The sequence below is a fragment of the Zosterops lateralis genome, assembly GCF_965231275.1.
Source record: "Zosterops lateralis genome assembly, chromosome: 20".
NCBI lineage: Eukaryota > Metazoa > Chordata > Aves > Passeriformes > Zosteropidae > Zosterops > Zosterops lateralis.
In genome coordinates this window covers 7619771-7637758 of record NC_139780.1, presented here as the reverse complement: position 1 = coordinate 7637758, position 17988 = coordinate 7619771, and the positions used below count along the sequence as shown (strand labels likewise).

At 38.3% G+C, this 17988-nt stretch overlaps 1 protein-coding gene across 3 annotated transcripts; it reads right to left on the bottom strand.

The window, feature by feature from the left end:
* Positions 1 to 977: 977 nt before the first annotated feature.
* Positions 978 to 16461, bottom strand: RC3H2 (ring finger and CCCH-type domains 2). 3 transcript variants are annotated; one of them, XM_083875944.1, is made up of 20 exons: positions 16077 to 16456; positions 14582 to 14699; positions 13903 to 14136; positions 12888 to 13063; positions 12585 to 12785; positions 12072 to 12204; positions 11721 to 11839; positions 11241 to 11353; positions 10332 to 10640; positions 9343 to 9557; positions 7979 to 8406; positions 7388 to 7558; positions 6149 to 6304; positions 5656 to 5869; positions 5406 to 5490; positions 4803 to 4884; positions 4521 to 4655; positions 3871 to 3978; positions 3324 to 3472; positions 978 to 2714 (listed from the first exon to the last, which is right to left on the bottom strand). In XM_083875944.1, the coding sequence occupies exons 1-20, from the start codon at positions 16305 to 16307 to the stop codon at positions 2516 to 2518; spliced, it is 3576 nt and encodes a 1191-aa protein (XP_083732070.1). In that variant the 5' UTR covers positions 16308 to 16456; the 3' UTR covers positions 978 to 2515. The 3 variants fall into 3 exon arrangements, with proteins under 3 accessions (XP_083732070.1, XP_083732071.1, XP_083732072.1); XM_083875946.1 differs by having other exon boundaries at positions 2574 to 2714; positions 3343 to 3472; positions 16077 to 16455; XM_083875945.1 differs by lacking the exon at positions 6149 to 6304 and having other exon boundaries at positions 16077 to 16461.
* Positions 16462 to 17988: the final 1527 nt, after the last annotated feature.

Below are 17988 nucleotides of genomic sequence, written 5' to 3'. Positions count from 1 at the left end.
GGCAGGAATATGTCAGGCTTATGTTATTTCACTGGACAAACAGGCAAATGTGTGTAAGCAGCTTATCCCAACCCCCTCCAGCAGAGCACAACCAAGTTTTTAAAATTGCCATTTTAAAATTAAAAAGTTAAGGTAAATACACAATCAATTTATGTAGTATATATTCACCCTCAGATCATGCTGAAGATGTTCTGTGGAGTTCTGGTGCACAGAGGGCTCTTTCCCTGAGGGCAAATAAGGACTTCTCAAACCTTTATATTTTCTCTATTTTTGTAACAAAATAGCAATTTAAAATTTAAAAATCTTTTAAAAAAATTACATCACCTTCAACATGGAAGATCTCACTGTTTAAATATCCATGAAAGAGACATACTTGTTTGCATATCTGTTTTGGAATTACATTGTACAGCAAATAATAGTATCTCAGAAGCATTTCAAAAGTAATATAAATTCGTATTTACAGAATGGTCTTGGTATAAAATATACAACAATCATATTTATGTCTAACATTCTAAGTTAACATCAATAGGAAATAAGTTAAGGTGACAAAGGTGGTCTGGTTCTTGTAATCATTCACTTCACGTAGCGAGTGAAAGAAGCGTCAGTCTAACCCTAGAGTGAGGTGGCACTGGCTGGAGAAGGTACAGCAACAGCCAAAGGAAACTAAGAAAAGACTACTTGACTGTTTTTCTACATACATTCCTTGACATTGGAGTATTAAATAGATGTGTAAGATCTTCCATACTGACACCAGAATATCAAAACTAACCCTTGGATTTGCAGGTATATTTACAACATAATTATTTCATGGACAGGTTCGTTAGGAGAGATATCAAACACCAATATTTACTTAGTCTAATCAGTAACCCTCAGGGAAATGCCAACCCCCACCCCCCAGAAGCGTGCACAAAACAGTTATCAAAATCTTACCCGACCACATAGCTGTGATTTTGTAAAATAACAACTCAGACGACCAGTAACATGATCCTCTTTAAGCATTTTGCTAGCAGGAAAAGCCCTTACATGCAGTACACCTGGTGAAAGATCAGCTTGGCTTAAAATATTCCAGTACAATTTTCAGAGTAAACAACTTCACAGAAGTTAATAAAAACATAAAAAAATGTAAAACTTGTCACAAAGAAAAGTAAGAGGACATAAAAGAAAGATAGTAATCATCAGGAGGGAGAGTCCTGCTTTCTTAAAAGAAAAAAAAAAAAAAAAAGTGGATTTTTAAGCTTCTCAAAAAGATATGCCCAGGGCTCTAGTTCATGTGTATTTATGAAAACCAATTTTCAGTTGACATGTCTAACATGATTCTCAGTCACCTCTTAACAGGGCATAAATTCATACAGTTTTCAGCACTCTGAAGGTCAGATAATGCTATCTCATTGTATTTTCAAGGTCTTTGAAAATAAGTTGCCACTGAATAAACAAAAATTAAACCTGAATACAAGATTATGATTAACAACATTTAACAAAGGTAATTACAACCACCTTAAATTCCCAATATTTAGTTTAAATTAAAACAAAACAGTACAAAAAACAGCAATACCATCTTGTTAGTCAGTGCAAACACTAGATACAGGGTTTTCAAAGGAAAGCCAAGAGCACCTGATACTTTTTGCCAAGTCATCTGGATCCTATAATCTCCAAGTTGAGAACTATTAATGAAAAAAAGAAAAAGAAGAAGAAAAAAAAACCTAAAATTGCCATTACATTAGTGCATAACCTCTCAAAATCGTTGAAAATTGTCTCATGTATAGCTTGGGGAAAGCAATACCTAGTACATTAGCTGGAGGACTTAGGCACTTGATTTACTTCTGATAACTTTACTTGGACAAGTAGCCTGTGTTTGTGTATCTACAGTACTAAAGCATAAACTGGGGGGAATGGAAACCAAAAGCTGCATCAAAGCACTGCCCCACAGACCTGCAAATAACGCAGCAGTGCAAAGCTAATGGTGTGATAACCCTGTAAAAGCCTCAAGTCCAAATCTCCACCTCTCAGTCTTCCAACAGGAAACAAGACTCCATGCAAAGTTCCACAACTAAAGAAAAAGCAGCTGCAACAAGACAAAAGTTCTTCTCTCGTGAAACAAAATAGAGACAAATAAGTTAGTCTTCCTTTCACTAGATGTATCATCGTAGGATCCTGCTAGTTTAAATAACTGAGTTGTTAGTTTTCTACAGAAGCCATTTTCAACAAGAATGGCTCAGATACCGCACCGGATTGCTACAAACTCATAAAAAGCTGCTTTAAGCTTAAGTAAAACAATGTCCAAATTCCATTCATTTGTGGAAAGTGAACGCCTTACCCTACTAAAGTAAGTTTTTTTTTTTTCTTCAGAATGCTAATGCGAGAGGGGCTTGAAGTATCAAAGAGTCCACAGGAAATGCATGACCCCAATATTATTTTTTTTAAAAAAAATATACATTATATAATATATATTATATATATAAAAAGCTAGTGTAAATGCTTCCATGGTGTGGTCACAAGCTGGAAAGATGAATGCCTTTCAGCTGTTAACCATCCTGCCATTTGCAACAGGCTTTAAAAAGTCATTTTTATCCTCAGACATAATGTGAGCAGTTTTCAAAATGAGGCTGCCAACACTGACTGATGTGCTGATGGGCAGGCAGCTTGCATTGCTAACAGATGTTGTGATCGGCTGACTGAAGCAAGAAGTTACGGGCAGGATTGTTTTCTGCTCCTCCCTGAGGAGAAAAATAAGTTACACAAATATTAAACAAGGACATGCACAAGTATCCGGAACTGAATTGTGTGCATTAAATAAATACTGACAAACTCATTTTTAGCAACAGGCTAAACATCTTCCTCTGGAATGGTACGCTCGAGGTGTTAAAGTAGTCTGCCTCATTTTCAAAGGCTGCTTTACTCATTAAAGACTACAGAACATATAAACCTAAATTAGTGTATTTCAAAATCTACCTCTCCATGGAGATTTGTGCAAACAGTCTGCCATTTAACCTTTTGAAGTTTTTCTTAATTTCTGTTAACTATAAAAATATTCTGCATTTTTTGCTTACTGACTGTGAAAGGTATTTTGAACAGCTGTGACACGTTTCAGTGTGTACGAGTACAACGATGTATACGAACAATGGTACCAGCCTGGGACTTTCAGCTTTGTGGCCTAATTCTATTTCTTAACAGGTTCTTCTCACTCCACCATGTACAAACAATGCAGATGTCTAATCCAAGTCTGAGCAGGTACGTAGTTCATCCTTACACAATCATGCTTCCACTATTCTGATGCTTCTGTTTGTCTAACACTGGCAGACACTGCTGTTTTGTCTAACACTCACAGAATCACAAGGTCTTCACCTAAACTTTGTCTCTTCTGTTCCATAGATTCTTTCTGGTGTGGCTTTAGCAGGTGCCCATTCTCCACAGTTGTTCCATTGAGCAGCTGATCCTCTTGGGTGCTAATCCCTAGCTGTATGTCCAGAATCTCCTACAAGAGAAAAGGAGAAATGCCCATTAATTCTGTCCCTACCAGCTTTATATTTTCCTATTAAGTTCCACTACACTATGCTAATGGAAATGGGAGTCTGGTTGTAAAACTCCTTTATTTTATGGAATACTATTGGAATGTCTGCCACATTTCACTAAAGGAAAAGCCAATTATTCAAAGATAGCTGTGAGTGACAAGAACAGTATAAACTGTGAGCTGTTTTTAACTTCACTAGTATTACCTGCCAGGTATTTGAGTGAGAAGTACAAGACCCCAGGTGCTAAATAATGGATGCCATTACTAGGACTAAACCCAAAAGCTTTGCTAACAACATACTAATCCATAAAGACTAATGGAAAGACCCAGTGACCTCTTTAGACACAGATTTTTGTACTCACTTCTATCTGTTCACCTTGCCCATCAGGTTCGTCCGTATCGAGGGCTGACAGCTCCAATTCAATGTCTCGGTCTGGCTTTGTGTCTGCACAGTCTTCAGGATAATCAGTCTAAAAAAGAATTAATATGTTCTCTAAATATCAAGTTGGCTTTTCACTGGCTTCACACAACACTGGAGTATTGAAGTGAAAACAGAAGATGCATTTCCAGCACACAACATGTCTACAATACAAGACAGCTAGTCAGACAAAAATTAATTTCAGGCACAGACAACATAGGATACAAGGCTAAATCAAATCACAATAAAGTACTGAAACAGAGAGATAAAATGGATACTAAAGTAGTTTAAGTCCACTGACAAAATGTTTAGATTTATAACATGTACAAGTAGACAAAAACTAATGATTGCATGAAAATGATTGTCACATTCTTCCCACTTGGTAAATGAATGTTTGGAGCAGCAGCCTAGCAGGTGCACCTGCCTAATCTGGAAATAACTGAGTGCAACAACAGCGACTTAACTTGCAGAATGTGGTATAAATATTTGGGAGTGTTAAAGCTAAGTTTCAACTCTTAGTTAAAATTCATGCGCTTCTGTATATATATAAACACCCTCCAAGATTTGTTTCATCCCAATTACCCCTTTCTTTACCTCACCATTCCTCAAATCAATTTCCTTGCTTAAAAGGTTTAAGGTAAGACGACTGCCTTCATCTAGAGAATTCCACTTCTGCTGCATGGCAAGTGCATTTGCCTCTCTCTGAAGGAGTAAGGAGTTGCTTTTGGCCTATGGAAAGAAACACCTCAGTTACCAAACATCACCTCTAAACCATGTGCAGTCAGACAGCTACACTAAGGAAATTTATTTAAAAGCACTTTACCAAACAATTTATTTTAAATTTAAAAACCCTTATGGTACAATAACAGGTCTTACCTGCTGTAATTCAATACTCAGAAGATCTCCGGTGCTGGAATGCTTTCTGTGACCAGACAAATCTGTAACTATGAACCTGTCCCTTTAAAAGACAGAAGGCAAAAGAAGGAATTAAAAACAAGTTCTCTAAATCAAACATCTCATAACTTCATTAGTCTATCAATGTTAGATTTTTGGACAAAAACTAGATGTGAATTAGACAATGTGTTCTTCATCTTCACTGTGGCTCATAATACTTCAAGGCATTGTATGCAGCAAACATCCTTATTTTACACATGGGTAAGATGTGGCAAAAAAACCTGAAGTTACTCAAGATTTTGACGTGACAACTTGGCAGTACCTGACTTCAGTTCTTTGATGGCTCTCTCAAGGGATACACTGCTAGTAATTGTGCACTATTAACTGCATTAAGTATTAAAGACTACACAAGTTTTAACCTAGTTTTTTCCAAGGTTTTATGCTGGATAGGTAAAAAATCTTTTACTTTAAAATTAAGAATGTCTATTAATAGACATTCCAGATTCCCCCCACACACACTGAGGACTTTGAAGAACTGCAAGCTACAGAAAAAGCTGTGAACAGAGCTTGGGAAGGAGTCCGTACCGTTCCGCATAACGTGCTGAGGAGGCAGAATCTGAGCCATAGGCACTCCATCTTGAGTCTACAGCATTGACATAAGGGACATAATCTGCAAAAGAATTAAGACAGCATTCACTATCTCCTCTGCTCTTCAGTGGGATATGCACATTCTTTAGCTCTTTGCATTTCATAGCTGCAGTAAGCACAAAGGGAATGAAATGCTCATTGTGTGTATAAATTATGAATTCTTGTCACACAAAGCCTGAACTTGTACCTGATACACTGATGGGCTTAGTAGCACTTCCTTGGGAAGCAGTGGCCTGGATTGGATCTGTTGTGTGATAACCTGTGCGGGATGACCTGGAGATTGCACCCCACTTGGAGATGATGGGTCCATCGCTGAACGGGATTATAGGATCTTCCTCCTTTGCCCTTCTCTGCGTTTCAAATAAATGCACTCTCCTCTTAACATCCCCACTGTCCAAATCCTGCACATTTAGGAGACACGAGATAAATGGACTCCTTTGAGGTTATGCACATTCTTCAGTTGGCCAGTAACTTTCTCTTTATTGTAGCCTATTTAGAAAACTGGGAAACAATATTCCAAACAACTTCAAATGAGCACTGCTACTTTAAAATACTAATAATGGAAGCTATCACTTTTTTTTTTTTTTTTTTAAATAAAAAAGGCTGGTTTAACCAAACAGAAGACACTTCAGCATGTAAGGATCATCACACTAATGAGAGAACATGCAGAAAACCCCTACCATTAACACAGCATTGGAATTGGCAATCACATCCTTGGGCTCTGAGTCGATAGCATTTATACAAGAGCCAATAGTGCCACAAGACCACGGTGAATAGTGAGAGAGATGGTCTTCCTCAAATTTAGTTCCACTCAAATCACTGACACTCTCTGAGAACTACAGAAAAGGGAATAAATAAGCAGTAAATAATAAAAACAGGGAAATCAGTCTTAAAATGAGAAGATAATTTAATTAAATAGCAGTAAATGTATCTCAAAAGTCAATCAAGGAGTTCAAGCCATATTCAAGACTTAAGCTGGGGACAAGATAAGCTGTTTTGTCAAATTTTAAACCAGTGCCTCTGGCGACTGTCAGAGGGCAAACTCTGCCATACAAATAACTGCCTGGCCTGCCAGGATGAGAGATTGGAATTTGTGTTAGTGTCAGGTTTCTTTAGGCAAATATCTACAGTAACTTAACTGAGAGGAAGCCGTGCATTTTCCTTTCATGTATCAGCCAGTGGTAAATGGAAATACAACTTACAACTGGGTGAAAATTATTAAATCCTGATCCCCCTTGAATGCATGCATAAGGCATTTACAAGATCCGATCTAAATAATCATTCTTAACATCTCAAATATCACCAACAAAATTGTCAAACCACAGCTAAGAGTGCTTGGAACAGTGGTTTTCAAACTAGTTTCTTGGATGCATCTAATTTAGAGGATAGAATACAATATTTTAAGGTTTTTGTTTTCTTCAAAAGCACACTGTAGCTATTTATTGAGCTCCCCTTCTCCTTTACAGGACTTATCACAGAAGTACACAATGTCCTACCAATGCCTCTTGCCACTTTTAAGGGAATGCATTCTTTGGGACTTGATAAGTACTTGATGAGAATCAAACTTCAAATCAAAGCCATTTGGAGTATCAAAGACAATGGATTTTTAATGGAAAACACAACTGCTGCTCCCAACGCAAAAACCTGGAGGTTCACAAAAGGAGTTCAATAAAATTACATTTAATTTAGTGAGGCTGAATTGAATCCCTTCACTTCTTGACCTTTTTTCTGCAGTCATGTTTAGTGTCATCTTAATACCAAACTGAATTGCATCATTATTAGATATCACTTTCCTTTTTCTAGAAGATTAACTTAATTTTATGAATAATAAATGGCAGGTAGAAAATCTTTACTAGAAATATTAAATGGCATCTTACAGAAACAGGAACGGAAAACAAAGAGGTTCTTTGGCCTCCCACCTCTGTGCTGAAATCTACACTGAAGAGAGGAGAAGGAGGTGTTGGAGATGGTGTTGCCATAGGAAGGGTTGACGATACCAGAGGAGTTTTCTGTGTGTGGTACTGTGCCCATTGCTCTGGCTTCCGTCTCAGCTGCTCATCATAACCAGTCTTCAAATGACCACAAGGCTCCTAGAAAGAATAAATACAGGACTGGATATCCCATCGCACTCGAATCAGAAGGCAAAGACTTGCACAGGACACACGTAGATCCCCAGATTTCCTTGGGTCTGTAACCTTCCACTAATATCACTTGACGAATTTCAGAAGAATTTGTAGGCCCATGTATGGCAACTCAAATCGTAGATATGCATTAAATTCAAGCAACATACATGGGCATTAAAGAAGCAAAGGGCATCTGGTCCTGATGCAGATTACGGTGGTCTGTTTTGCAAGCCCATTTTAAGGTTAAAAACAAAACATGAACTTTGTCCAGGTCACACGTCTTGATCACTGTAATAAATAGGTCTATGCTAATTATTTACCAACTTTCCAGTAATGACCTTCAGAACCAACTCTGCATAGAGCTTTCCCTTCCTGGCTCTCACTTACCCTTGGTAAAGGCACAGTCCTCTGCTCGTTTGGAGGTTGACAAGCCACAGAGTAATACCCATCCAGAGAGTTGTACCTCTCCCGTAACGATGTCTGATAGACAGATGAGTGCATCACATCCATGGGAGGTAAAGAATTGCTCCTAATAATATCATCCCGTGGGTACATCTGTGGGCGCCAGATGCGCCTGCTGTCGTAGACTGGAGCATACATTCCAGAGGGGACAGGAGGGACTGGTCCATAGGGCTGTGGAGGAGGAGGCTGGTAGGGAGAATTCAGTCGATCTCGAGGGGGAAATGTACTGTAATGATCGGCATATGGCACGGAAGCAGGTGGGAGGGAGGATTCTGGAACGTTATTGGACCTCACAAAACGAGGAACACAGGGAGCCACACCAGCTGGTACTGTTGGAGGTGCTGGATAATACCCTTAAAAATTAGAAAAAAGGCATATTTAATGCAGCCACAAATGACCCCAAATCTTTCACCTTCTAAAACTGTATATAGCATTGTAAATAGCAAGTACCTTTAGAGAAGGAGGAGTCACACTCGACAAACCTCTTACTGACCCTACCATGTTTCTGTTAAGTATCATTTCACGTATGACAACCACACTTGCAGTGCTGGCCCTTCACCAACTGGACCCAGTTTGGAAAATATTGCTCCTATGTGCTGTGGTGTAACTGTGTAACTGAAAACACAGGCTCTTCAGCAATTCTTTATATAGGAAGTTAAAATTGTTCTCTCTAAAATAAGAATCTATATTGCTAAGAAGTAAAACATCTATAAATAACCATTTCACACATGACTTATTGTTCTTTCAAGAGGATTGCCTGAACATCTCTACCTTTTGAGAGCTTGTGAATGACAGTGCTGTAAACCACAATTGTTTGCCTGAGTATAAACATGCACAGTGCAACCTAAAAAGATAACTGGAACCTTTAGAAAACATTTGAGCAAGCACTAAGATGTGTAAGCCTCCCAGCAGAAGCATGCTCTGCCTCTGAATCCTGCCCATGGATACCCTCATGGATAGGCCATGGCAAGAGCAAACCTAAATAAAAACAGTTAAATGCTAACAAAAGGAAAAAGTAGATGAAAGACCTTGAGGTTCAAGCTTTTCTGGAGGCTGAAGTATAAGCTGCATAACATACAGCACACAAAGGCAAGAACCACCAACACTGGGAGCAAACTGCAAGTCCCTCGCATACCCAGCAATTAACAAGATTAGTATTCCCTTAAGTGAAGATTCAGCTGATATTTAACAAATATAAAATAAAACAGACATTGACAAAACAGACATAGAAATTATTTTTCCAGAGAAAAGTTCAGAGCTATTTTTTAATCAATGCTCATCTCACTCACCTGTCTGTGGGTACTGTGGAACTTCATATGACAGCTGAGTCCTGGGATCTTGGAAATATTGAACATTATCAGAATGTGGAGGGTAGACAGGTACTCTGGGAACAAACGGGCTGGATTTTGGAGGTACAGAATTAACTTCTGTTCCAATATTAGGAGGACCAGCTGAGGTAGCTGCTGCCTGGCTTACAGGAGTCTTGGGTGGAGAACCAATTTTACTGAAAAGGATTACCAAGAAATCATTAAGCAGATCTTCACTTATTTCAGTCAATCACCTCTTTGTGTACATTGTGTAACATGGAAATCTGGGCCTTGTCATTTCCTCTGGAATTTTGTTTTTCATACCCCAAACTGATGCTACATTTTAGACCTTCTCCTAGGAGAACTCAAAAGTGGGCATAAATGTTTTGATAGCCTTTGTAAGTGTATTCTGGTCAACACAAAGGCTTTGAAAAGCTGTTTAGAGACAGTGCTTCCTGCAGAATTATCTAAGAAGTTTTAAGTGAAAACCCCAAAACTAGAAGGTTTCAAGGAAGTGCATGCTCTGTGCAACCTTCTCAGTTTTAGGAAACGTCAAAATTTGAGTACAATTTATTGCATGTAATAACCCAATAATATGTAATATGTATATAATTTATTTGTATGCCATAACTTTTTATTTTTATGTAATAACCCAACAGTAATTAAGATATCAGGCTGAGAACAACTGAGTAAGAGATAAAGGGAGAGATTTGTCTACATTTCACATGAATATTGAACAGCTAAAACAACAGGTGCTGGCTCTTACACCCAGAACCCACAGGCTTTGTGTGACTGTAACTGCACTGCAGTGCAAGACCTTACACAGCTTTGCAGCCACTGAGCACCAGCAATTACCACAAATCAGGACCACGCTTCAGTATCTGTTGGCCCCCCACAAACTCTATTATTTTAGATATTCTAAAAGCAGAATGTTCTGTTAAATTGTCTTGAGGTCAAAAGAAGTCACCTACTTTTCAGGAAGTGATTCTGTGGGGGATCCAGAAGCGTTCTGGCCATTGGCTCCAGTCTTCCCTCCCTTCTTGGTGTTTTCCAGAGCTCTCAGGGAGGTGTCTGCACAGCGGGGGATCAGCTGGGGCACCCCAGTTTCTAAATTAGCTATTCCATTAGTACTTGGCACCATCTTGCCCGTTGCCTCAGGGCTTCCTATGACAGAGATCACGTTCCCTGCTGTGGTTGAGACAGTGCTGTTGACGCCAACTTTATTTAGAAGGGGGAATGTTCTCACTGTGGCGCTGATTTTTTTGTTCCTCAAGCGATATCTACAAACAAACATGTGCAAACACACAAAAGACAAGGAGGTATAAAAAGTACTTATTGTGAAGTTCAGTGGATTTGCAAAACTAGCAAAAATAAGGGATTTAGAGGAACATGACACCAAAAAATTATACACTTATTTTCAACAATTAGAACCCAAAATCATCTCTCTTCTTGTAAGACCCATTCTGCAGTTTTCTGAAAATGCATTTGGGTGAAAACAGCTTCAAAAATGCAGAGCTGCATACTGTTCAATAACTCAGTTCACTCCTTAATCAATTAAAATGTAATTAACATTATCTCTTGTAGGTAATATAATCAATCTTTGAAAGACACTGAGCTTAGACCCAGTTGCAGGAAAGGAAATCTTATCTCATATGGGGTAAAATAAAAAAATAAAACTGGAATTAGTCTGCAGACACTGTTTTGCTGTATTTAATTTCATATAAAGAATTGTCATGTCAGGAGTCATAAATCCCTCCAAATTAATGAATGTATAGAAGAGAATGTTTTCAAAAATCTCTGTAGATTGCTTGGATTTAAATTACATGGAGGAAAAAAAAAAAGGAAAGAAAAAGAAAAAGAAAAAAGTCTCCCACACTCACTTTTCAAGCTCTTCCTGAGAATGAGCAAATGTACAATTTGTTCCTCTTGGACACCCCCCTTGCTGTCGAAGGTCTCGGCACATACTTGTTTTGTATTTGCTATTTGGTTGTGGCTTAAAAAAGAACAACAAACAAAAAACCAAAGACATTCCTCTTACCATCTATCAGATATTCTCATAAAAGTAGGCTTAAAATACAGAAAATACATCCATGGTATGTTTTTGCATTTTTAATCAGAAAACCAAGGACAATCCTTGTTGAGGGGCTAAGTTGTCCTTGTATGGATTTCACTACAGCCAGCTCTGCTGCATTCCATATTCACAAATGTCAGGTTCTCAAAATCTGAATGCAGTAAATAAAAGTATCATCAATTATCCAACAGGAAAGGCCATAAATATTTCAAATCAACAGTAATTTTTCAAAGTTGCATCTCCCAGTAAATGTACATTAGGACATAATACAACGATCAAGTCTGGTTACCTGTGGAGTTTCATGGCCTTTTCTACTGTAATTCTGAATGAAATCCACCAGCCCGTGGACCACAGTCTTTACAGCAACCATTGCATTTTCCAGCTGCTCCCATGTCGGAGATGCTGCATCTAAAATTATGAAAAGCAGGGTTTTCAATCTGTCAATAATTCCAGTATCATAAAAAGGAGGCATATTTTGTATTACTTTACAACACCAGGTACACTAGGACAGAACTCGGAGAGCCCTGAAGAGGAGTTCATTAATAGGAATTTTGAAACGAGGAATGGAGATTATCATCTTAATTTCTTTTGCTAGATATGAAGAATACCAAGGAAAGTTTAAAAAGCTTGATTTGCATACCTGGATTTGGATCTATGTTTGCCAGGAGCTCTAAATGAGGCCTCAGCCTGTTTAAGTTTGCAGGATCCCCCGTGCGCTGCAAGACAATTGTCAATTCTTGTACACTCTTAGCAAAAGATTCTGGAGATTGAAGCTGAAAATAAAGAGAAAATTAGTGTGCTGCATCTTACAACTGTCAATTACCAGTCTTAAAAAGATATTTGTGACATTGGTTCCTAAATGCAATATACAGTGTCTTCAGATGGCATATAGAGAGGATCAGTGGAGAGAAATTTTATTTCTCAACTCAGAATCTGCCCTATGAAGCTTCATCATAAGACACCAAAAAAGTTAATTAAAGTACTACATATGATGAATATGCTACATCAGGGAAAAAAATTCAATCTAGTTTTAATTAATGTTTGATGACACTACGAACAAAAAGTTAATTCATGGAGTTCTTTGATTTTTATTGTAACATTTAATAGTCAAAACTAATCCTACGAAGATACTAAAATCATCCCTTTGACAAACCTTGTCAATAATGGATTGCATGTGTGATTTATGTGCCAGGTCTCCATAAAGAAGGGAAGACCACTGTTCTGGCGATATTCTAAGTCCTGCTTCCATGGCAATGTGAACAATTTGGGCATCGTGCTCTCTCCGCAAAGCCTCGTAACTCCGGAACTCTTCTTTAAGTTGCATCAGAGAAGAATCTTCATCCCTTTTAGTGACCTAATAAATAGTAATAGTTAAACACTCATTCTTTAACCAAAAATCTCCATGTCCATCATAAATAACAGCAGCATAGTACAAACCACAACAGTGGTCTTTTACCTTAAAGCATGATGCTCTATACAGTAGCTGCACAACATGACCAATGCTTGTTTTAGAGGCCTGAGGAAATCTTGGTTCCAGCCTTTGCACAACAAAAAGTACCAGAACTTTTCTTGAGAGTGCAGAGCCATCTTCCAGTGCCAGTAATACAAGTTTCAGTGCCTCCTCTTGCATAGCTTTAACACACAAAAATGGAAGTTAAATATATTCCAGAAAACAGCAAGGCTACTGTATTTGAACAGATAAGCAGGAGCATGTAAATAATCATGAATGTAATTCCTTACTGCTTTTTATTCTACTAAAAAAAAACTTTCAAAGAAAGTTGCTAATTTAAAAGAAATATTTAGAACTACTCTAAGCCCAGCAAACTTAGAGCTAAGACTAACTTTTAGCAATAAACACATCAGTAGTGCAGTTTTTGTACTTTTCTCCACTGTGCAGTCTTGTAGCCATTGTCCACCTCACCAATGTCACACCATGAAACAACAAAATAAATATGGGAACAGAACTGCAATGCTATCAACAGTTACTGGAATCAAGAGAGGACAACTTCTATTTTAAAGAGAAGTTCCTTGTTTCTGTGCTTGCTTTAGCTGCGTTCTTAACTATGAAATTGTTTTCTATCAGAGATATAAATTGTTATAAATTTCAGAAGTATGCTGCAGCTGAGGTTAGGCTGATTGTATTGACAGCTATTCAATTCCAATCACAGGCAGCAGTACAGCCAGCCTGCTACACTCCATTACAAACTCTGCACAGCGTGTGCTTATTGACTCCTCTTTGCCAGGATTTTTCAAATACTTCCTCCCAATTTCAAAGAACATTTAATGGAGCGGCAGGGGAAACAACCAAAAATTTTAAGCCAGAAGATTTTACTACTATTTGGGGGTTTTTTCCCCTCTTTTCCTCTCTTCCTGGCAGAGCAGCTTCAACTGAACAGAAGAAATTTCAAAACACTTTTGTAAAGAAAAGGTGAAGCTAAAGGTATTCTGTTGCAGATGTACAGGTCCCTTACCTGGTCCTAGAAACTGGCACCCTCGTGCCCTGACAGCAGCCCAAAGATTGGCAGAAAGCTGCTGAGGATTTTGGTGCTGCAGGATGAGCTCTGTGACAGTTCTCTCTCCCAGCGACCGAGCTGCTCTCATGGCTCTGACCCGACCCTCCTCCTCCACCAGCTGACAATTCACCAGTGTCACAAGCTTCCTCTGCATGGGACGGCTCAGGGCACTCTGATTCAAGCTTGCAACACCTTCAGAGAAAGGGAGAAAAGGCAAAGCAGTGCTTCTTATAAATTCATCCAAGTGAGACAAAAAAATGCCTAACAGTGTATGTCTTTCTCTAGGACTTGGATATCAGTCACAGGTACCTTCCCTTCTCTTAGACAACTCTGCGTAATTTTTTATCAAAAAGAACTTTAATTAAAATCTTAAACTGACATCAAAGCCATCCTTTGGGGAAAGTTCAGCTTTAGTACAAAGTTGGCCCCAAGGCAGTATTATTAAATAGAATATTTTGTAAACTGAAAATAAAAAAACCACAAACAAGTGTCACAAGTGTGAATAAGCTTTTAAAGACACAAGGCAATTTTATTAGAAAAATGAGAGTATTATCTCACTGACATTTACAATCAGTGCTGAAAACCCAATGCTGTTAAAAGCAAGCTACATCAAAATTCCACTGTTCAGCAAACTCACCTTTTCCTCCACTTAATGGCTTTAAGTAGAGTGCCAAATCCTCAACACATTTCTTTGCTACTTCATAATGTTTGTTCTCTCCTACATTACTCAACTTTACTGTCTGATGATCAGGTACCTAAAAAAATGCCAGGGGGAGGAAGGGGGAGAAGCATTAGATACACCTGGCTGACCTCTCCGACAGTACCCACATCACCATTAATTACATAACACTGCAGATGTGCACTGCTCTGAGAGCAGGGAAACACAGGACCCACCCAGGGCATGTACATGGCATAAGGAACAACAAAAAGGGCCCAAGATGAGGATTAGGGTGATGAAAGAGGGGTTTTGTTATTACTCAACACTTTAAAAACAGAAGTAGGGTAGAGAATAATAACCAAGGTCTAAAAGATGAAGAACACAATATCTGAGAAGGTGATTAGTACACCAGACCAGCATGATTTCCTACAGACACACAAAAGAAGCTATAAGACAAAATGAACTAGCAAGAATATAACAAAGCAAAGTTAAAATCATTTAAGCATCATTTGGGCATGCTGAAATTGTCCAAGAGAAGAAGTAGGAAACCAAACTTGGTGGAAAAAAAATCGAAATAGAGTAACAAGGTCAGATACAGAAAACAGAGAGTGTTAGTCATAATAAATTAATTGTTTGAAATACATTGCAAGAAGTTAGGAGACCATGAAAATAAATGTTGTAAGATGAAGGCAGTGATCTGACACACAAAAAATGAAAGGAACACGTGAACTTGATAAACAAAACCCCTCAGACATAGCATCATTACCAATAGCTGTGTCAAGGCATGTAATAGGATGTTAGAAAGTGAAATAAATAACATCATCTTACTGCCTCACCAAGGTATTAGAGAGAGAGTAACATGAAAAAGCACATGAATCAGCATAAGGGGAACAGACTTATTCAATCCCCATAAAGTGCAGCACTGATTATATAATCACTGTTTTGCCACTGCTACAAGACAGCGCAGGGAACATTCCTGGCCTGATCAGCCAGTGTCTGCAAACCCAACTGAAAAGCCATCATCAGGCATATTTTTAAAAAATTATACACACACACACACTTCTGGAACTTGGTTAAAAAGCCACTTCCAAACATGCAACATTTAGGAATAAGATTTCTCACAAGGCTAAGATGAACGAGTGCAGTCTGCAGGTTCACTCATTCTACTGACAATTGGGACAGAGAATTGTCTGTTTCCCAGTGGGGATTTTTCTGTAGTCACAGTTCAAGAGCCTTTTTAAATCAGAATTCAGGTTACAACTAGAACATGTTTTCATGGCCCTGAAGAAGATGAAGATGGCCCTGAAATGGTGCAGCTGCTTTTAGAGTATGCATGGACTCCTAGAGAGTCCGAAGTTAAGCCTTACCAATTATTTGGGTTAAAATGAGGAAGAAAGAGCTGCACACATATTGCGACTAGCACAGAGAAGGCAACAACACAAAGTGGCAAAACAAAGAGCTGCTTCAATCATACCTGGGCTCCAACCAGCTGGAGGAGTGCAAAGTTTACAGGAAGCACATCGATGTCTGTGTTGATGGCAGTCTGGTCAAAAGGACATGCCTTGCGATGGAGCTTGTTCAGGCAGGTCTTGCACACGGTGTGAGAGCAACCTAAGCTGATGGGTTTGTGCACATTCTCATCAAACTCATTGTAGCAGATTGGGCAGGACAGAAATTCTGTCCACTGAGCTGCCTGCACAGGCATTGTGGAAGCTGGACACTTGTTTAGCAGGCTAGCAGACCATTATTTCACTGTACTATGTTTTGGCAGCTGTAAGTGAATAACAGAGTATTTAAAACATGCTTTCCAGCAATTTAGAATATTTTTTAATTAAAAAAACAGACCGCAATTTCAATATGACAAAGAACAAAACCAAATCCTTATGCTGAAATACTCAAAAACCCCAACTCTCTGTTAGTTTAACAACTGTACCAAAAAGGGCTCATGAATTAAATTAATGCAGACTGCCATAAGTTTAACTTATTCACAATAAATGGCATTAATTTTTTTTAGGGGGGGAGGGTGGTTTAAAATGTTATTTTCATTTGCAATGATGTAGAATGTCTTCCTTCTGCAGATTTTATTCAGACTTAATCAGACACCAAACTAAACCAAGCTTTGCTTTTTTAAAAACACTTTTCTTTTTCTGTAAAATACAAATCAACACTGTTGATAGCAAATATCAAGAGCCATAAGAAAACACTAAAAGAATGAGAGACTAGTTTTTAGTTTTATGATTCTCGCATTACTTCCGCCTTTTCTTGCAAGAAGTGGAGCACTCAAGGGCAGAGATTGCTGTGTGCAATTTTGCTTTTCATGTCTCTACCTTACATATAACTAGGTCCATGAACTCACAGCAAGAAAATCTTCGATGTATGTAAAATCCAGGTATTTAGGACAAAACCTATGATAAGGCAAGCAATAACTTCAGCTGGCTTCTTTGTCTCTTGAAATGTCTCACTCTGTGCAGTAGTACTAAATGAATCGCTTATCTAAGTGTATTTCAAAGAAAATATGGCTTTATGGAGATTGTTGTTGTATCTTATGTTAAGTCACATTCCTGAAAAAGGTACCAGCCTTAAGAAGTTCATTGAAACCGTTCTCATCCAAGCTTTCGTCATCACGATTTACATTCAGAGCTCCACCCCGGAGGGAACAGCCCCACCCTGGGCTGTGATGTGCCACTGTGTTTGCTCTCTAGGCAACCTACAGACCAGTTGGGTCACTTCAAGGCTACGAGCAAGCTTGTTACAAATGCAAATACAAAGATGTTTTAATTACATGTTTAGCATTCTATTTTTTTATTTTGATGACAGAAAAAAGGTAATTGTTCTGAGGAAGCTGAGATCTCCCCTCTGTGTTCAAATTCAGAAACTCCTTATTGAGGTTCCATTGTTGGCTGTGCTATGGTTTAATTAATGGTGAAGTACCAGACCATTGAAAGAATTACTAGAAGACCAAATAGACTCTTATCTGTGGATGTATTTTATGTTAATTGTGACCATCTGTTTAGAAATCCTATTTAGTACTATGAACATTCTGTGCCCTTTAAGTAACAGGACTTGTACAAGATGTCCTTACCTCAGCAAGTGTTTCAATATTATGTAGCAATTTTTACCTCAAATAAATTCCCATAGTAAAACACACCAAACTGGAAGCTGAACCTCTCAAAACCAAACTGCTGAGGTTACACTTCCAACATAACCCAGAAAATTCCCATGTATTGGACAAATCAAATTTTCCTCTGGCTTCTATGAAAGCACAATCAAAGCTCTAGCAGGGATGAACAAACCCAGTCATCTTTAACATGTTATTGCTACATGTGTCTTTTAACCAAGGAAATTTAAAAGCGAAACAAATAAGAATAAAGCCAAACACTGAGCCA